This window comes from Amblyraja radiata, chromosome 20 (genome assembly GCF_010909765.2).
Source record: "Amblyraja radiata isolate CabotCenter1 chromosome 20, sAmbRad1.1.pri, whole genome shotgun sequence".
NCBI lineage: Eukaryota > Metazoa > Chordata > Chondrichthyes > Rajiformes > Rajidae > Amblyraja > Amblyraja radiata.
In genome coordinates this window covers 25,481,819-25,503,507 of record NC_045975.1, presented here as the reverse complement: position 1 = coordinate 25,503,507, position 21,689 = coordinate 25,481,819, and the positions used below count along the sequence as shown (strand labels likewise).

The 21,689-nt window shown below is 49.0% G+C and overlaps 1 protein-coding gene across 1 annotated transcript in view; it reads right to left on the bottom strand.

Annotated features, from left to right (window-relative positions):
* LOC116984405 (sodium/hydrogen exchanger 10-like) overlaps positions 1-21,689 on the bottom strand; it is a 147,787-nt gene that overhangs the window by 66,084 nt on the left and 60,014 nt on the right. The window contains exons 7-9 of the mRNA XM_033038559.1: positions 14,608-14,748; positions 13,816-13,910; positions 2,814-2,933 (exon numbers count right to left, since the gene is read on the bottom strand). Of these exons, the coding sequence (XP_032894450.1) occupies positions 2,814-2,933; positions 13,816-13,910; positions 14,608-14,748 (356 nt within the window). The remainder of the gene's footprint in view (positions 1-2,813; positions 2,934-13,815; positions 13,911-14,607; positions 14,749-21,689) is intronic.

The following is a 21,689-nucleotide window of genomic DNA, read 5'->3' as shown; positions in this document are numbered from 1 at the left end:
ATTAGCAATATTTATTTTTGCAAGTAGTTTATTTTCAGATTCATCAGAATAATACACCTTTAACACCAAGTGTACCACTACATTTCAATTGGGGTGACTTTATTGCACTTCAAATGCGCAGCTTTCGTTTAATTTTTCTTTCTAGATCATGATAGGTCCGCATTTTCCCTTACCACGTCCAACACTCCAATCACAAGACGACGCAGGAGGGCAGAGGCAGGAAACAGCAGACCAGGTTCAGAGAAGGGAGAGGATGATGACAAACACCAGTGTATCAAGGCATCTGATGCCCCAAAGCACAACCTCAGAAATCAGCAAATCTGGAGACTGGTATATAAATGTCTACCAATCAACTGAAAGATTAATTGGCATGCAGTATTTGGAGATTCATTGACCTCTATCTAGAGATCACCAATTCACTTCCCACTATGGTCTCTCCAAGAATGTTTTCACCCATGGCCCACAACTATCTATCCCAGACTATTCCTTCAATCAGCCCATGCCAGAGCTCTGTAGACATCCCATCTAGATTAAGTGTTTCTTGTCACCTAGGCCAATAGTGACCTGCAGAAATTAGACCGCAACTGTTGAGTGGACATTCTAACGTAGCACTCAGACAACCCGGTTCACCTACACGGTTGTGAAATGTGAAAAACATCTGAATATTTAACTGAGTGAACTAAAGTCATAATCTCCACTTATCTTCTATTTCATTTTGTTTTATACTAACCATTCGCAAAGCAACAGTAACATTTAAATGAATTCTCAATAACATTCCGCAAAAATAAGTCACATTGGTGTGTCAGCTCGTGACGTTGTTGAAAACCTTAAATCCCTCACCTGGAAAGATAGATAATTGCATATCCATGTAGTTTAACAGTGTCTTGTTTTCCTCAAGACACAGAGGAATGCCTGTCAATTGGAAAATATCACTTCACTGTACCAGAATACATTATTGTGAAAATATCTGTCTGTTGCCATGACTTGTCACTGTCACTTTGCTTTTCAGGGAGGTAGCATCAAAGAATGAGAGCATGATCAAAGGCCATCCAGATTATTTCATTTATCTCTGCGGTTACAGACTTTAAAAACTTACGCCTGAGAATACACTGGAATAAACAAGTCCTTTGTAGATGGGCATGCTCTGAGATCTAGAACCAACACTGGTGATTCATTAGATTCCATCCCAAAGTCTTCAAGTCAGGGAGTGCTGCCAGTAGTGCCACCCACTGACACACCCACTAATGAGCAGCACAACCCCTAAAGGCTGGGGAGAAAAAAGATTCCTTTAAGTAATAGCACACTCTGTGGACTTCGGAAAATAGCTGAGCTGTGTGCATTAGATTATGAAGTTGCCCAAATCTTCTGAGGTCAGTCGAATGTTCTACTAAATACAAAGAAAAGAACACTACAATATGTTCTCCAAGTTTAAGTGAAACCATTCCACTACATTATTCAGAGAGTCTTTCATTATAATTGCTGTGGATCTTTGTGTTCCAAGTTTTGCAAAGGAAGAAATGTACATTGTGTGGAGGTACAATATCGTTGTGTGCTTGCCTGATACCAGGAAAAAGGCAGGTCAACTACTGTGGAATTATACAGAGAAATACCCAATTCAATTTCACAATTGCTGTAATTTTACCCAGATATGAACAATCCTGCAATAAACCAGTTAAAATAAAATTTGGATCATAAAAAATTGCCATGTGATCCAACTTCCAGGTTACAATTCTTCTATCTATCACAAATTTCTGTAAACTTCAGAAATGTTGATGAGGTTTGCAAATGTAAACCAAAAGTTTGACAACCAGCATTCCTATCAATCAAGCAAATTTTCAAGTAAATCCTTAATACAAATCAGCTGGTGATAACTAGGGGTTCCTTCTTACTGTTAAATAACAGATTTGTCGTGCAAATTTTTAGCAGCATTGTTGAGGCCCATTTTTTTATTCATTGCAGGGTTTATTTTCTTGGCCATCCCTACCTATGCTAAAGAAGATGGTGGTAAGTGAAGTTCTTGAACCATGACAGTCCATGAGGTGGGGATATACCCACAAATGCTGCATTGTGGGTATATCCACACATTGTGTTATAGGGGCTGCTCCAGTTCAGTGTGTGGACAATGGTAACTCCTAGGATATTCAGTGATGGTAATGCTATTGAATGTGAGGGGGTAATAACTGGATTTTCTCTTTTGGAAGTACACAAACTCAGGTGAGCACAAGGATTCATCTATCTGCTCAGATTAGTTCCACATTCAATCTGTGGACACTCAAACACCAGACACTAAAGAGCATAGATTCATCATCCTGCTATTCAAAGTTTTGCCACTCAAAACCTGGTATTAATTATGATCTTGTTGCTGTGTTATTATCATTTTATAGTTTCCTCCTTCTTGATTTAGAACCACTATGCAACAAATGCTTTACTTTTTTATGAGCAATAAACAAAGTGCTGCAGGAACTCAGCCAGTCAGACAGCATCTGCGAATGAATGGAGTTTTGGGTCTAAGTCTGAAGAAGGGTCCCAGATCATAAGGTCGTAAGTGGTAGGAGTATAATTAGGCCATTCGGCCCATTAAATCCCCAACATCATTGGTCCATTCCCTCCACAGATGCTGTCTGACCCGCTGAGTTCCTATGGCACTATATTTTTTTGCTCAAGATTCCAGCATCTGCAGTCTCCTTTACTGTTTATGATTGGTCATTGCATGACAAAGCAACTATTATAATTAAAAAAGACAATGTTCATGATAATGTTCATGTATCCAGCATAGGTACAGAAAATATATTGTTTAAAAATATTCTACTTGCTTTGATGGTTTATATTTGTCCACCTTGACATTATACATCCAATCTTCTAGCTTTTGCCTTATAGCAACAACAATTCCTTTAGCTTCCCATTGTTTCTTCACATCTATTACTGTCATGAACCTAAATAGAAATAAAAAGATATTGCAACTATTAAATCTGGTTTCTAATTATGTTGTACTCAATAAACACACAGCAATAAAAAAAAATATTTGATTTCCTACAGAACTCTGCAACTCATAAACCAATTAAGGAAGGATGCATGTACTTTTAAGTAGACAACTAGCATGTAATTACTTCCTGGGCGGATCAAGGTAGGCTTGGTGGCCCTGTGCAGACAAGAGAAATATTATTTGGAAAATCTGCCTGTTTGATCTATCTTATAATAATACCAAGAGGATAATAGGTCAACAGGGTTTTACTGCCATATATCTGTCCAAAAGGAAAATTACACAGCCACTATTGAATGACTTTTTTGGATGTTGCATCCCTCTCTGTCCATACTTGAATTACACTGGATGGACCCTCCAACGCTGGACCCTTCGCAGCCAGTTTGACACTCTCGATAAAAAACATAGACTCCCTTCCCGCAACGCAATATTCCACGGCCCCACTCACCCAGGCTAGGCATGAGGCGTCGAGGCGATGCATGATTGTGTGCAGTGAAAATGGTGGTGATCTGATCCCGCCTGGGGCCTACTGCACAGGCGCAGAAGGACGGCGTAATTTTGCGTCGCTACTGCATCACCGGCCTCCCCCTACTGCGCAGGCGCGGATGGTCGCCAATATTTTTTCCCCCCAAATCATCCCGCGGGCCGGGACCAGAATTTCCCGAATTTCGGGTAATTTCCTTCAAAGTGGAAACACTGATTGCGATCCATTTTATTTTTCCTCTGAATTTTATTTACTCTGGAAAAAAAGAGGGATGCGACCGCACCCATCGTACCCCCCCTTCGGACGGCCATGTATGTCTCACCAGAATGTTGACATTCCAATGTCGCTGAATCCCACTTTAATAAATTTAAATGAGTTCCTTGGCAACTTAGTGGCTAATTTCCAAGAAAGCAGAAAAAACTCTCAAGTGGTTGTTATGTACATGTTTTCCAAAGAATACTAGTTATTGACCAACTGACAGGATATTATTATATTATTTAACTAGACAAAGTGGGACCCTTTGGGTCCATGTCACACGGGAGGGTTGGTCGTTGAACGCAATATTCCACCACTCACCCATAGTCCCCAACTCCGCAGGCGTGATTGACGGGTTCCCGTTGTGACGCCAGAGATCCCCGTTGTGACACAAGTCACGGCAACTGCCCAACCGCACCCCGCCATCCCTCTTCCTACCCCTTTCCTCCTCCATTCCCCCTCATTCCCCAGCACTCCCTCCCCCTCCTCTTGACCATCCCTCTTCTTTCCCTTCTCCTCCTCCTACCATCCCCACTCCCTCCTTCACCTCTCCCTCCCTCTCCTTTCCCCTACCCTCAGTCACTTCCTCCATAACTCCTCTTCCTCTATCTCCCTGCTCCCCCACGCAGCTGACGGGTTCATGTTGTGACGCCAGAGATCCCCGTTGTGCTCAACTCTCCCCAAGTACGCCTCACCATCCCTCTTTCTACCCCTCCTCCATTCCCCCTCATCCCCAGCACTTCCTCCCCCTCCTCTTCACCCACCCTCTTCTTTCCCCTCTCCTCCCCTCCCCGACTCCCCCCCCTCACCTCTCCCCTCAGTGACTCCATCCCTCCCACCCTCCATAACCCCTCTCCCCTCCATACACCCCTCGACGTCATTGTGAGGTGGAAGCTGCTGTTTTTTTAAATGTAAATGAAATCCCATTGTGATGTCATTTTGTGTGGAACACTGCTGACGGACAATGGGCAGTTTATGTAAATGAGATCCCATTGTGACGGCATATCTCATTGTGATGTCATACACTGTTAACTGCCAATGCAGATGGAAGAGATTTTTTCAATGTGGGGTTTTGTAAACTTTAAAATGTCAATAACTTGTAAAATATACCATCAATCTGAACGAAACTTGATACATCATAACCACATGACATAGAAACATAGAAAATAGGTGCAGGAGTAGGCCATTCGGCCCTTCGAGCCTCAATATGATCATGGCTGATCATCCAACTCAGTATCCTGTACCTGCCTTCTCTCCATAAGACCTGATCGCTTTAACCACAAGGGCCACATCTAACTCCCTCTTAAATATAGCCAATGAATATATTGGCTATAAATTTAATTAGCCAATACAATTAATATATATTAATTATCAACCTCAACTACCTTCTGTGGCAGAGAATTCCAGAGATTCACCACTCTCTGTGTGAAAAATGTTTTCCTCATCTAGGTCCTAATAGATTTCCCCCTTATCCTTAAACTGTGACCCCTTGTTCTAGACTTCCCCAACATCGGGAACAATCTTCCTGCATCTAGTCTGTCCAACCCCTTAAGAATTTTGTAAGTTTCTATAAGATCCCCCCTCAATCTTCTAAATTCTAGCGAGTACAAACCGAGTCTATCCAGTCTTTCTTCATATGAAAGTCCTGACATCCCAGGAATCAGTCTGGTGAACCTTCTCTGTACTCCCTCTATGGCAAGAATGTCTTTCCTCAGATTAGGAGACCAAAACTGTACGCAATACTCCAGGTGTGGTCTCACCAAGACCCTGTACAACTGCAGTAGAACCTCCCTGCTACTATACTCAAATCCTTTTGCTATGAATGCTAACATACCATTCGCCTTCTTCACTGCCTGCTGCACCTGCATGCCTACTTTTAATGACTGGTGTACCATGACACCCAGGTCTTCTTGCATCTCCCCCTTTCCTAATCTGCCACCATTCAGATAATAATCTACTTTCCTGTTTTTGCCACCAAAGTGGATAACCTCACATTTATCCACATTATACTGCATCTGCCATGCATTTGCCCACTCACCCAGCCTATCCAAGTCACCTTGCAGCCTCCTAGCATCCTCCACACAGCTAACACTGCCCCCCAGCTTTGTGTCATCCGCAAACTTGGAGATGTTGCATTCAATTCCCTCGTCCAAATCATTAATATATATCGTAAATAGCTGGGGTCCCAGCACTGAGCCTTGCGGTACACCACTAGTCACTGCCTGCCATTGTGAAAAGGACCCGTTTACTCCTACGCTTTGCTTCCTGTCTGCCAGCCAGTTCTCTATCCACATCAATACTGAACCCCCAATACCGTGTGCTTTAAGTTTGTATACTAATCTCTTATGTGGGACCTTGTCGAAAGCCTTCTGAAAGTCCAGATATAACACATCCACTGGTTCTCCCTTTTCCACTCTACTAGTTACATCCTCGAAAAATTCTATAAGATTCGTCAGACATGATTTACCTTTCATAAATCCATGCTGACTTTGTCCAATGATTTCACCACTTTCCAAATGTGCTGCTATCCCATCTTTAATAACTGTAATTCCCCGTTTTCTCTCTCCCTCCCTTTTTAAAAAGTGGGGTTACATTAGCTTCCCTCCAATCCTCAGGAACTACTCCAGAATCTAAAGAGTTTTGAAAAATTATCACTAATGCATCCACTATTTCTGGGGCTACTTCCTTAAGTACTCTGGGATGCAGACAATCTGGCCCTGGGGATTTATCGGCCTTTAATCCATTCAATTTATTTAACACCACTTCCCGGCTAACCTGGATTTCACTCATTTGACCCCCGGTCCCCTGTTATTTCTGGCAGATTATTTGTCTTCGTTAATGAAGACAGAACCAAAGTAGTTATTCAATTGGTCTGCCATGTCCTTGTTCCCCATGATCAATTCACCTGTTTCTGACTGCAAGGGACCTACATTTGTTGACAATGGTAAGGTGGTCCACAAATTGTAGCGCTGACGTGTACCGTTTTGGCATAATTTCAGACATCACAGACACGCACGCACGCACAAAGACAGACGTAGAAACAAACAAGATTAGAGTTTTAGTAATATACGAGGATTTGTGGGACCCGTTGGGAAGCCAGGGGAGGGGGACGGCTTCAGGCGGGGGCTTGCGAAAGGGTGTTTGGGGGAGGGGTGTGTGTGGGGGAGGGGGGAAGGTGTGTGGGGAGGGGGGGTGTGCGGGAGACGGGGTGTGTGTGTGTGGGGGAGGGGGGAGTGTGTGTGGGGGAGGGGGGAGTGTGTGTGGGGGAGGGGGAAGTGTGTGTGGGGGAGGGGGAAGTGTGTGTGGGGGAGGGGGAAAGTGTGTGTGGGGGAGGGGGGAGGGAACACAGCCCACTCTCCACTGCTTCAGGTTTATTCTCAGCGGCTTCTCGGACGGGCAGCTTCTTGGACTCGGCTCTGCCTCCGGGGCTTCATTCTCCAACGGGTGCCGGAAGGGGCGTTACCTTCATGGTGACTGACAGGCAAGAAGACTGCTGATCTCACGATTTTTCTAAACCTTCATAACCTTTGTAAACTTCCACCGATGGGAACCAAACTTGGTGCGCCTGGAGCCGAGGAGAACGGTAAGGTGGGGAAAAAATCCTAGCGATAAAGGGTACCGTTTTACCGCAATTTATTTTTAAAAAGCAAACCGGAAGTGGTTAAGATGAAAGTTTTAGTAATACCATACATAGATAGATAGATACTAGACCAAGTGGGACCCGTGTGGCCCCGTTCCCCCAATGCAATGTTCCACCACTCAGTCGTTCCCCCAACACAATATTCCACCACTCACCCACAGCCCCCAACTGCTCAGGCACGGCTCATTTCCCCATATCCCCCAGCACTCCCTCCCCCTCTTCTTCATCCTCCCTCTTCTATCCCCTCTCCTCTTCATCCTCCCTCTTCTTTCCTGTCTCCTCCTCCCCTCCCAGCTCTCCCTCCCTCTCCTTTCCCCTACCCTCAATCACTCCCTCTCCATAACCTCTCTCCCCCCCCTACATCCCTCCTCTCCCTCTATCCCCCACCACTCCCCTATCCCACTCCTCCACTAAACACAATGTTAAAATAACATGAAACAACAATCCTCCCCTCCCCCACTCCCTCCCTCTCCTTCCAACAATTATACACATTTCTCATTGCACTGGGAGTCCTGTCCCCCCTCCCCCACTCTCCTTACAACAATGTAACAAATCTCTCACTGGGTGTTATGTCATTTGGTAATATTGTAACAGACAGGGCAAGTTTTAAAGTGAAAAGTTTGATTTTTTAAAGTGAAAATTTAATTTTTAAGTTTAAAATATAACATCAATCTGAATGCTGTGTTTTTAAAAACGGACTGTTTTTTTTAATGTAAATGAGATCCCATTGTGACGTAATTGTGGGGTGGGACTGCTGACGGGCAGTTTATGTAAATTAAATCCCATTGTGACGTCATTGTGGGGTGGGACACCGCTGACGGGCAGTTTATGTAAACGAGATCCCATTGTGAGGTCATTGTGGGGTGGCACACTGCTGACAGGCAGTTTATGTACATGAGATCCCATTGTGACGTAATTGTGGGGTGGGACACTGCTGACGGGCAGTTTATGTAAATTAGATCCCATTGTGATGTCATAGCTGCTAACTACCAGTGCAAGTTCAAGTGATTTTTCTCAAACTAGATTTTGTAAAGTTTATAATGCGAATAACTTGTACAATATACCATCAATCTGAACAAAACTTGATACACCACACACCAGGACAATGGTGAGTAAGATGGGCCAAATTGTAGCCCTGTCGTGTACTGTTTTGGCATAGTTCCGGGAGCACAGCTCAGACAAACACACACAGACACAGAAACAACAAGATGAGAGTTGTAGTAATATACTAGATTAAGTGGGACCCATTGGGTCCCTGTCAGACAGGCTTGATCCCTCAACGCAATATTCCACCGCTCACCCACAGCCCCAAATGCACAGGCGCAGCCCATTTCTCCTCTTCCCTAGCACTCTCGCCCCCTCCTCTTCACCTTCCCTCTCCTCCTCCCCTCCACAATCGCTCCCTCACCTCTCTCCCTCTCCTTTCCCCAACCTCAGTCACTCCCTCCCTCCCTAACTCCTCTCCCCTCCCTGCCCCCCTCCATACCCACCTCCCCCACTCCTCACCTTCCCTATCCCCCCAATATCCCTCCTCACCTCCCCCACTGCCCTCCTCTCCCTCTATTCCCCACTCCCTACCTCCCCCTCCATTCTCCCTCCTCCCTCTTCTTTTCCCTCTCCTTCTACCCTCCCCAATCCCTTCCTCACCCGTCACTCCCTCCCTCACCCCTCTCCTCTACCATCCCTACTCCCCCCCCTCTCTTCCCCAGGATCTCGAGGTTGCTGCTCCTCTCACTTCTTGCGTGCCGCAGAGGAGCATCAGCCGTCGGCGCCCTTAGAGCCAGGCTTCGGATTGGCCCGGAAGCACCAACCGCTACGGCTGCGCGGGCGTGTGGGTGGGGGGAGAGCTCTGAGAAAAAACAGGGAAGAGCCATGGGGAGAAGGGGGTATCACAGGGGAGGGGGGTCAGGAGCCAGCAAGGGCGACCAGAGGGGTAGGGGATGGAGCCGCGGGGTATTGCGATGGTGGTGCGTTTAGGACTTACAACAGGCGCTGGATGCTCTCCTCTGCTGGGATCAGACTCGCCGCTTTCCCTTTGGCGACATCTGCGGTTGCTTCCGGTCCCTCTGAAAATTGTGTCCGGTTGGAGACATCCGCCGGCCATCCTCAGCTCCAGTAAAGACATGATGATGCAGGAAGGGGCGGACTGTCCTGCCGAGTGACAGGAGAAGAGACCAATCTGCGTGGCGTTGACTGGCAGGAGAGGTGATCGATCTGCGCATGCGCGGTTTTTAAGATTTTTAAACCTCGCTAACTTTTACAATATACGGCCAATCGGAACAAAACTTGTTGCACTTGCAGCACAGGAGAACGGCGAGTGAGCTGATGAGAAATCGTAGTACCGTTTTTGTGCAAATACAAAAACCACGCAAAGATCAGAGTTTTAGTTATGTACTAGACCAAGTGCAGACCCGTTGGGTCTGTTTCCCCAATGTGCGGTTGCGGGGAAGGGGGGGGCAGCATGCGGCGTCACACACACTAACTACCCCCCCCCGCACACACGCTAACTACCCCCTTGATATTAAAGGGGGAGGGGTGAGAGGGTGGAGAGGGGGTAGGGGTGAGAGGAAGGAGGGGTGAGAGGGGGGAGAGGTGAGAGGGAGGAGAGGTGAGAGGGATGAGGGAGGGAGGGGGTGAGAGGGGGAGGGGTGAGAGGGGGAGGGGTGAGGGGGATATGGATGGGAGGAGCGAAGGGGTGAGGGGGGGGGGAGAAGGGGGGGAGAAGAAGGGGGGGGAGAAGAATGGGGGGAGGAGAAGGGGGGGAGGAGAAGGGGGGGAAGAGAAGGGGGGAAGAGAAGGGGGGGACGAGAAGGGGGGGAAGAGAAGGGGGGGAAGAGAAGGGGGGGAAGAGAAGGGGGGGAAGAGAAGGGGGGGAGAGAAGGGGGGAGAGAAGAGGGGGAGAAGAATGGGGGGGGGTTGAGAAGGGGGGGGGGGTAGAGGAGAGGGGGCCTTGTTACCGTACTGAGCTCACTGTGGAATGAATCCATTAACGGAGCCACTCTGCTGCTGGATTCTAAGTTGTCCCTGCCTTCCCTCTGGAAGCCTCCTCGTCCCCATCAGATGCCGCGTTCCCAGAGCCCTGGTTAAACGCGGGGGCTGCTCACAGTTAAGTCTGTGAAAGGGGCCCCATCAGAGACTGTGAACAGCAGCAGGGTTCACTATAGGAAGGACCATTGCGCCTATTGTAGCGGGTGGCTGCTCCCTCCCTCCCTCCCTCCCCGCCCTTTACCTCACCCGCCCGTCGCCTTATCTCTTCTCCCCTGAAGCAGGTCGGTCGGGTACAGTTGCCAGAAGCTGAAAACTAAATATTGCAGCGGGAAAACTGCGGCTGCAGTTCTGGCAACAGCCGGCGTTCTGCTCTGTCTGGGGGGAGCGGGCGAGTGGGGGTGAAGGGGGGGAGAGGAAGCGGAGGATGGGGAGAGAGGTGGGGTGGGGGGTTGGAGTGAGCGGGCGGGAGTCCAGCTTCGGGAGGCGTGGCGCGAGCGTATTTGGAGGCATACTGGAGGCAGGTGGGCCTGGATTGGTCGGCATGTGGGCATTGTGACGTCAGCAGCTGCTGATTAAAAGAAAACAGTAAGTTTTGTGATGGATTTTATTAAAAATATGTACAGAAAAATCATCAAATTTAATGATGAGTGGATATGCGAATGTAAAAGTAAAATCGCTAGCTAAATGGTAAAATTCTCGGCGTTTTTCGTCTGGTTTTCGCGGAATAACGAATCAAAGGCAAAATCAAAATGTCAAAGGCAAAATCAAAATGACATATACCCACACACAGAGTTTTTAAAGTATATAGATAGATAGATAGATTTGACCAAGTGGGACCCATTGGGTACCCGACACACAGAAGGCCTGGTCCCCCAATGTAACCCGTTCCCCCATCGCAATATTTGACCACTCACCCATAGCCCCCACGGGAGGCCTGGTCCCCCAACAAAACCGGTTCCCGACGCAATATTCCACCACTCACCCATTCCCCCATATTCCAGCACTCGCCTATAGCCCCCAACTGTGCAGGGGCATATCCCCCAATACTGTCTTCCCCTCTTTTTGCTTCAAGGACTTTTAAAAAATAATGCAATTGCACTTCCCCTGACTCCCTCAGCACTCTCCCTCCTGTTCAGCCAGGACTGAGTGTTCCTGGATTGCAACTTTGTTGCAAGCCGAGCCAGCATGGATTTGGTTCCCAATAGCTGCTATATTTTTCTTAAACTTTAATTTGTAAAGTTAACAATTATGAATAACTTGCAAAATATAACATACATCTGAACGAAACTCGACTCAAACCACCACAGGACAATTGAGAGTAAGGTGGTGCAAAAATGTTAACGCTATCATGTACAATTTTGGCGTAGTTCCGGGATCACATACATACGCGTACATAGATAGAAACAACAAGATGAGAGCTTTAGTAATATACTATATCAAGTGGGACCAGTTGGTTCCCTATCACACGGGAGGCCTAGTCCCCCAACGCAACCCGTTCCCCCAACGCAATGTTGGACCACTCACCCATGGCCCCCCACAGGAGGCCAGGTCCCCCAACGCAACCTGTTCCCCAACATAATATTCTACCACTTACCCGTTCCCCCATATTCCAGCACTCACCCATAGCCCCCCAACTGATAGGGGCATGTCCCCCAGCACTGCCTCCCCCTCGTCTTGCTTCGAGGACTTTAAAAATGAATGCAATTGCCCCCTCCCCCTCCTGTTCAACTAAAAACTTGCTGGAAGGACTGAGTGTTCCTCGATTGCAACTTTGTTGCAAGCAGAACCAGCAAGTATTTTAACTGCTGAATTTGTCTTAAACTTGAATTTCTAAAGTTAAAAATTATGAATAACTTGTAAAATATAACATCGATCTGAACAAACTTGACAGAGACCACCACAGGACGATGGTGAGTAAGGTGGTGCAAAGGTGTTAGGGGTATCGTGTATCGTTTTGGAGTAATTTCAGGATCGATCACATCAATAGGCCCCCGACTATGGGTGGACATGGGGATGGGGACTGGACTTTGTGCCTTCCCTCATAATGGGAACCATTGTGGGGGGGATGTTTTTTATGTTAAATGTCTTTATTATTGTTATGTTGTTTTCATTTTTATGTGCTGCAATGGCAATACACATTTCACTACACCAATTGGTGTATGTGACTAATAAAGAACCTTTGGACCTTTGAAATCACACGCATAGATTGATAGATAGAAACAAGACGAGAGTTTTAGTAATATACTAGACCAAGTGGGGGGGGGGGGCGGGGGATGGGGTGCACGGCATCACACGGAAGGGCTGTTCCCCGAACGCGGCTTCGACGCTCACCCCGGAGATAGGCAGCCCCTGGAGCCAATCACCTCATCACCCATTTGCCCAACACAATATTCCACCACTCACCCATAGCCCCAACTGCACAGGCGCGACTCATTTCCCCTCATACCCCAACACTCCCTCCCCCTCCTCTCCACCCTCCTTCTTCTCTCCCCTCACTTCCTCCCTTCCCTCCTTTACCTCTCCCTCCCTCTCCTTTCCCCTGCCCTCAGTCACTCCCTACTCTCAGTCACTCCCTCCCTCCACAACTTCGGAGCCCTACGCAATATTCCAGCACTCACCCGTTTTTCAAACGGAACTCGTTTCCACCACTCACCCGTTCCCCCAACACAATCAATCCATCCCACGTGGTGGGGGGGGGGGCAAAAATCTCACTCTCTCCTTACTCCCCTTGAAGCTGTTGATCCCAGTGTCTCTGTGTCACCTCTCCCTCCCTCTCATTTTCCCTACCCTGTCACTTCCTCACCTCTCGCCTTTTGCAGTCCCCATTAAAGACAATGTTTAAATAAAATTTATATTCCTCCCATCTGTCAACTCTCATAGCTTCTGTATTGGCAGCAGAGTTCACATTACGATGTTATTTTCAGTTTCCCGATTCATTTCAGGAATCTTCACGGCAGCTTGTGTAAGTGAGATCCCATTGGACGACTGTGAGATGCCATTGTGACATCATCACTGGAAGTTGCTAGAAAAGTCTCCCACTCACAGGCAGTTATTATTTTCAAAGTTGGCTTTTTTTAAACTTTAAATATCAATAACGTGAAATATAACATCAAATGTGAAGAAACTTGATACTGATGACCATGGAAAAAAGCCGAGTAAGATTCTGCAAAAATGTTTGCTCTATTGTGTACCGTTTTGCCATAGTTCCTTGAACAGACAGACAGTCAGGTAGGCAGGCAGATGTAAAACTAATCCCATGCAAGGAATTTCAGTTAAACTTCTTCCCTAATAGCACTTTATATCCAAGATACTTAGATGTACAGCATCGAATGTACAACCAAAAGCATTTGATGCCAAGGTTTTTCCTTAGGTTTCTATGTGTGCAGTCACATTTGCTTCTTAATTAATTAACAATGCAAAAATAAAAATGTAAACTAGTACTTAGAATTATTAGCATTATGCTCCTACCTTCCAGAATCAATTGTGTTCTCAGTGATACTAATCAGCGCGCGTGCGGCTTGACGATTAAGCATACCAGCACTATATTGACGCCAGTAACTGGTCTAAATGCAATTGCAATAAAATAGAAAACAATATTACAATATTTGTGCCAGTAATATCGAATAACAATAATCAGCAAAGAGACAACAAACTTACAAGCAATCACAAAATAAATCCAAATACAGGTAATTCTGATATAACACAAAATATATACTCCTAAGAAAGCTCATGTAAAAGAAAATCTATTGTGTCAATGGGGGGAAAAGGGGATTAGTAAGTTTCCATATGATAACATTATTTTTTCCTAAGGATTTTCAAAAATACAGGTCTTTAATAGCCATAAATATATTTTTACTACTGCAAGCTAAAAATAGTAAAGGCTGTATGTTATATTGTTTAATTTGAGTATCATAGTACAAATGTCAACAGAAGCGATTGTGTGTGATTTTCAACAGCCAGTAGCTGTGAAAATGACAGATTGTGTACTTAAAGACTATGGTATATGATACTGAGAGGAAGATGCATGGAAGCAGTTCTTATTCCCTAGACTTTTTTAAACAAAGACAATTTTTTTTTTTACAGTTTGACAATTTCCAAAGTAATTTTTAAGTAGTTCCCTAGTTCCCAATCATAACCAATTCAGCCCACATAATACAAATAGTGTTCCCCAATTCGTCAATCTCATTACAGCAAATTTGCTATATGGAAACACACGTTATAGCAGAACTACCTGTAACATGACAAACAGTGTAATTTAACCTTTTGAGCCTTTAAAAGACGTATCCTGGCTTCTTCCATCATGTCATCTATCTCACGAACAGAAGGTTCCCAGGCAATAGCCTTCTCACAGTCAGGGCAACGAGCACTTCTTGTGCTTGGCTGAAATGAATCAATAGTAAGCTGAAAACGAAAAAAAATAGCACTTTATTGTGGTAGACAAAAATGATAGAAAAACTCAGCAGGTGAGTTTCATCTGTGAAGTGAAGGATTAGGCGACGTTTCGGGTCATGACCCTTCTTCAGAATTATGTCGGGAGGGGGCGGGAAAAGAAAGGAAGAGGCGGAGACAGTAGGCTGTGGGAGAGCTGGGAAGGGGAGGAGAAGGAGGGAGAAAGCAAGAACTACCTGAAATTGGAGAATGTTCATACCAATGTTCATACTGCTGGGGTGTAAACTACACAAGCGAAATATGAGGTACTGTGTACTGAAATTTGTGGTGGGACTCACTCTGGCCATGGTAGAGGCCCAGGACAGAAAAGTCGGATTCGGAATGTGAGGAGTTGAAGTGCTGAGCCACCGGGAGATCTGGTTGGTTATTGCGAACCCAGCGGAGGTGTTGGGCGAAGCGATCGCCAAGCCTGCGCTTGGTCTCACTGATGTAGAGCAGTTGACACCTGGAACAGCGGATGCAATAGATGAGGTTGGAGGTGGTGCAGGTGAACCTCTGCCTCACCTGGAAAGACTGCTTGGGTCCTTGCATGGAGTCGAGGGGGGAGGTAGAGCGACAAGTGTAGCATTTCCTGCGGTTGCAAGGGAAAATACCAGGGGAGGGGGTGGTTTGGGTGGGGAGGGACGTAAATCTAAAAACGTCAATAACGTGAAATATAACATCAATCTGAACGAAATTCGACACAAAACAGCCACAGGACAATTGCAATGAAGGTGGTTCAAAAATGTTAGCGTTATCGTGTACCGTGAGGGAGTGAGGGCTGAATGGGTGGATGGAGGGAGGGAAGAGGTAGGGGGACAGGGGTAAAGGAGGGGGTGGAAGGAGAGGGGCAAAGGAGGGTGGAAGGAGGCGGGAGGAAAGGAGGGGGTGAAAGGAAGGGGGGGGAAGTGGAAAGGAAGGAAGAAGGGGGAAAAGGAAATAAGGAGCGGGGAAAGGAAGGAGGGGGGGGAAAGGAAGGAGGGGGGGAAAGGAAGGAGGGGGGGAGAGGAAGGTGGAGGGGAGAGGAAGGAGGGGGGGAGGGAAGGTGGGGGAAAGGAAGGAGGGGGGAGAGGAAGGAGGGGGGAAAGGAAGGAGGGGGGAAAGGAAGGAGGGGGGAAAGAAGGAGGGGGAGAAAGGAAGGAAGGAGGGGGAAAAGAAAGAAGGAAGGAAAGAAGGGAGGGGGGAAAGGAAGGGAGGGGGAAAGGAAGGGAGGGGGGAAAGGAAGGAAAGGAAGGAAGGAAGGAGGGGGAAAGGAAGGGAGGAAGGAGGGGGGAAAGGAAGGGAGGAAGGAGGGGGGAAAGGAAGGGAGGAAGGAGAGGGGAAAGGAAGGGAGGAAGGAGGGGGGAAAGGAAGGGAGGAAAGAGGGGGGAAAGGAAGGGAGGAAGGAGGGGGGAAAGGAAGGGAGGAAGGAGGGGGGAAAGGAAGGGAGGAAGGAGGGGGGAAAGGGAGGAAGGAGAGGGGAAAGGAAGGGAGGAAGGAGGGGGGAAAGGGAGGAAGGAGGGGGGAAAGGAAGGCAGGAAGGAGGGGGAAAGGAAGGGAGGAAGGAGGGGGGAAAGGAAGGGAGGAAGAGGAAGGGAGGGAGGGAGGGAGGGAAGGAAAGGGGGGGAAAGGGAAGGGGGGGGGGGGGGGAGGGGGGGAAGGAAGGGAAGGAAGGGGGGGAGGGAGGAAGGATGGGGAAAGGAAGGGAGGAAGGAGGGGGAAAGGAGGGAGGAAGGATGGGGAAAGGAAGGGAGGAAGGAGGGGGGGAAGGAAGGGAGGAAGGAGGGGAGGAAGGAGGGGAGGAAGGAGGGGAGGAAGGAGGGGAGGAAGGAGGGGAGGAAGGAGGGGAGGAAGGAAGGGAGGAAGGAGGGAGGGAAGGAAGGAGGGGGGAAAGGAAGGAGGAAGGAGGGGGAAAGGAAGGGGGAAGGAGGGGGGAAAGGAAGGGAGGAAGGAGGGGGGAAAGGAAGGGAGGAAGGAGGGGGAAAGGAAGGGAGGAAGGAGGGGGGAAGGAAGGAGGAAGGAGGGGAAGGGAAGGAGGAGGGGGGAAGGAGGGAGGGAGGGAGGGAGGGAGGGAGGGAGGGAGGAAGGAGGAAGGAAGGAAGGAAGGAAGGAAGGAAGAAAGGAAGGAAAGGAAGGAGGGAAGGGGGGAGGGAAGGAAGGAAGGAAGGAAGGAAGGAGGGGGGGGAGAGGAGGGGAGGAAGGAGGGGAGAAAGAAAGAAGGAAGGAAAGAAGGGAGGGGGGGAAGGAAGGGAGGAGGGAAAGGAAGGGAGGGGGGAAAGGAAGTGTAGATGGTTTATGCATGCAACCTATAATGTAGCTACCTCATCACCACTAACCACGCCCCATCATATTAGTATAACTGTAGTATCCTCCCTTTGTTCCTCCCACTAGGTTCCAGTACGCCTGAAGACTGGATGCAGTCAGTGCTGGGACGTGTGTGCCATGTGCTATAATAAACTACCAGTAAAGGTTACAGTGTGTCAGACATCACTCCTTTACATGGCGTCAGAAGTTTAAAACTCGCGCTTCCCGTTTACCGGTTTTCATTTATTTTGTCCCCGTTAGTGCCCAGTGTTGGGTTTCCCTTGACATGGCATCCTCATGCCGAAAGCCATCTCCCCTTGTCTTCGACGCTGACATTGCGGAGCGATGGTCGACTTTTGTGATGGACTACACTCACTACGTTAATATTGCGCACCGGAACGACCCAGCCGCGGTCAAAGCATCACTCTTGCTCAACCTGGCCGGTCCCGACGCAATGAAGAGAGCTCAAGCCTTTGTCTATGAACCAGCGGTCCTGGATGACAACGACCAGCCGGTCGAGCCAGCTGAATCGGCCGACGACCCGGTATGTCTTTTGCGCAAGTTCGCCGAGATATGCGACCTGCCCTCCAACCGTATACTGGAGCGGGCCAGGTTCTTCTCACGCAAGCAACAGCCGGATGAACCTGTTGAATGCTTCATTGCCGACCTGCGGCACCTTGCCCAGCGGTGCCGATTTGAAACCATGCGCGACCAGCTCACCAGAGACATTCTCGTCACTGGCATGATTGATCAGAAGCTGCGCGCCGACCTGCTGCAACGGCCTGACCTAACCCTGACTCAGGCAATGCATGCGTGCCGCATTGCCGAAGTGGTCACCCCTCCTCATGGACAGAGGGGGCCTGACAACCGAGCCATAAATCTAACTGGTGTTGCTGGACAACGACGGATGAAGGACAACTTTCGCCCTCCACCGCGGCCCGCTCGTACACCCCGGGACCCGAGATCTAAAAAGTGTCCAAACTGCAATTACGTGCACTCCACAGAATCACAGTGCCCAGCCCTTGGGAAGACCTGCAATTTCTGCGGGAGAAGAAACCATTTTGCAGCTGCCTGCCGTTCCCGTGGGGAAAGTGCCCTCAGCTCCCAGACAACTCCTAAACAACCTTCTGCAAGTTGATAGCGAGATGGATTCTCAGCCCTCTGTTGACGCTGCCCCCGACTCTGAGCTCAGCTATTCCACGGGAGATGTAAGTATTTACACTCTCCTCCACAGCCGATCTCGCCTCCCCGATCCTTCTGTGAACATAACCGTAAACAATAAGTCCTTCTCTGCTAAACTTGACACGGGGGCAAAAGTGAACGTAATGTCAACAAAGCTGTTCCACCAGATAAGGAATAATGAGCTGCTGATTGCAGACCGCTCTGTTTTGCGTGCCTATGGGGGAGAGGAACTAACACCTGTGGGGAGGGCGACTTTCCACTGCGTGCTGTAGAAATCTTCCCAGGACCTGTCTTTCTTCATTCTGGACAGTGACTGTGTGACGTTGCTGAGCAACCAGGCCTGCCAGGATCTTGGTCTGGTGTCGTTTGACCGTACGGTCCACGAGATGCAACCTGTGATGGATCCACTATCTGAGTACCCAGACCTGTTTGACGACAAGTTGGGGAAGCTGCCGTTGGTGTACAAGATCGTGACTGACCCATCTGTGGTGCCTGTGATCCGTCCACCCCATAGAGTGTCTTTTGCCATGAAGGGCAAGGTGGAGAGTATGCTGAAGGACATGGTCAACATGGGAGTGCTGGAGGCTGTCAGCGATCCAACCGAATGGGTCTCCACCATGGTCGCCACGTTGAAGAAAGGAAAAAATGAGATACGAGTATGCATCAACCCCAAGGACTTGAATATGGCGATTAAACGGCCCCACTACCCCATGAGGACTGTCGAAGATGTTGCCGCCCAGGTGGGACAGGCCACTGTGTTCTCCGTCCTCGATGCCAGAAGTTCGTTTGGCAGATACCCCTGGACAAACGCTCCACGGATCTGACCACGTTCAGCACGCCCTTCGGCAGGTTTAAGTTTTTACGGATGCCGTTCGGCATCAACTCCGCCAGCGAGGTATTTCAGCGTTCAATGGAACAATTGTTTGCAGGTCTGCCCTGCGCGATTATTGTGGACGACATTCTGGTCTATGGGAGGGATGTGGCCGAACATGACCACAACCTCCGGCGGATTTTGGACCGTGCTCGGCAGATAAATTTGAAGCTTAATCGGTCAAAGTGCAAGTTCCGGGTGCCTGAGGTCACATATGTCGGCCACATTTTCACGGCCCAAGGGTTGAAGCCAGACCCGCAAAAGACCAGCGCCATCTCAGAGCTGCCCGCCCCGACAGACGTTGTCAGTCTGCAGCGTTTCCTGGGGATGGTGAATTACCTGGGGAAGTTTATCCCCGACCTCAGCGAGTTGAGCGCACCCCTGAGACAGCTCACAAAGAAGGACATTGCCTGGGCATGGTTTCCACACCACCAGCAGGCGTTTGACCTGCTAAAGACGAGGCTGGTCAGCACACCTACCCTGAAGTTCTTTGATCTACGGCGTCCGATCGTGGTCACTTGCGACGCCTCTCGATTTGGTCTGGGTGCTGCCTGCCTGCAACCCCACGCTGATGACTCGCTGCTGCCCATCTCCTATGCCTCTCGGACCATGACGGACACAGAGCAGCGCTAGGCTCAGATAGAGAAGGAGCTGCTGGCGGTGGTTTTCGCGTGTTCGAAGTTTAAGGACTTCTTATTTGGCACCAGGTTCACCGTTGAGACGGATCACCAGCCACTGGTAACGATACTTAACAAACCAATACACTGCGCTCCTGCCAGGCTACAGCGGATGATGCTGCAGCTACAGCGCTTTGACTTTAAAATCATGTATAAGAGGGGCACCGAGATGCATGTGGCTGATGCGCTGTCCCGGGCCCCCCGGGCCTCCTGCGACCGGCACCCCTTCGAGCAGTCGGACTTACAGGTACTGAACGTTAACTTCGTCCCTTCTCAGCAACTACAGTGTTTAGTTGAACATACCGCTAACGACCCTGACCTGCAGCAGCTTGCTGCTGTCATCAAGCGCGGGTGGCCCGCCAAACGGAATTCGTTGCCTGCCAGCGTCCACTCCTATTTTTTGGTCCGCGATGAGTTAGTCCTCCGTGACGGCATTATTATCAAAGGACACAAAGTGGTCGTCCCTGCCTCGCTGCATAGCTTGTATTTTGACGCCGCCCACATGGGGCATCCCGGGGCAGATGCCACTATCTCGCATGCCCAGGAACAGTACTACTGGCCGGCCATGGCTAAATACATCCAGGCCAGGGTGGATTCCTGTCCGGACTGTAACTCGCTTGCCCCGCATCAGCAATGACAGCCGCTTTTGCAGCAGCCTGCCCCTGACATGCCCTGGTCTTCTCTGGCTGCCGATATTTTCGACTGGCGTGGGAGGCAATACCTTGTGCTAGTAGACTCTTACTCGAATTGGTTCGAGGTGGATCTCCTCCCTGCCATCACCTCCGAGATGGTGATCAGCAAGCTTCGCCGCCACTTTGCCACGTTTGGTTCCCCTGTCCGGCTGCAGACAGACAACGGACGCCAGTTCACCAGCGCCGAGTTTCGAGCGTTTGCTGCAAAGTGGAACTTTAATCATTTCACCAGCAGCCCGGAGTACCCGCAGAGCAATGGTCTGGCTGAACGGGCGGTCCGCAGCGCTAAACACCTGCTTGAACAAACCCGCCTCTCGAACGGGGATTTCTATCAGGGTCTCCTAAACCTTCGGAACATTTCCAGAGACAGTACCATGGGATCCACTGCCCAGCGACTTATGTCCCGTGTTGTCCGCCCTCCTATGCCTATTGCCCAGCAGTCCCTGATGCCCAAAGTCCTGCAGCCTGCTGATGTCCAGAAACGTATTGCCCAGAAGCACGAGATCCAGCGCCGATCACATGATAAATCCTGCCGCCCTCTTTCGCCACTGATGCCTGGACAGGTCGTCCGTTTGCAGACGTCCACCAGCTATTCCCGACTTGCCACCGTCGTCGGGTTTGACAGCGCGCCACGGTCCTACCTCGTGGATTTTGAAGGGACTGTATACCGACGCAGCCGCCAGCAGCTGTTGGCGGTTAACGAGCCCAAACCCCTTCATTCTCACCTGGCTCACCTGTGCCTCTCCGCTCCCCCTCCAAGCTGGGTTCCCCACCCATCTTCTCTCCCCCTCCTGTTTCTGTTCCTGTCCCTCCTCCTATTCTTTCGGGTGGGGAGGGTGAAGGTGCTGTGCGCACTCGCTCGGGTCGGATTGTAAAACCTCCGGCTCGTTACGGAGAATATGCTTAGCTTTGCAGGTACTGTATAATAAACCTGCCACTGTAGTAACTTGTTCAAATTGTAAGGGGAAGGATGTAGATGGTTTATGCATGCAACCTATAATGTAGCTACCTCATCACCACTAACCACGCCCCATCATATTAGTATAACTGTAGTATCCTCCCTTTGTTCCTCCCACTAGGTTCCAGTACGCCTGAAGACTGGATGCAGTCAGTGCTGGGACGTGTGTGCCATGTGCTATAATAAACTACCAGTAAAGGTTACAGTGTGTCAGACATCACTCCTTTACAGGAAGGAAAGGAAGGAAGAAA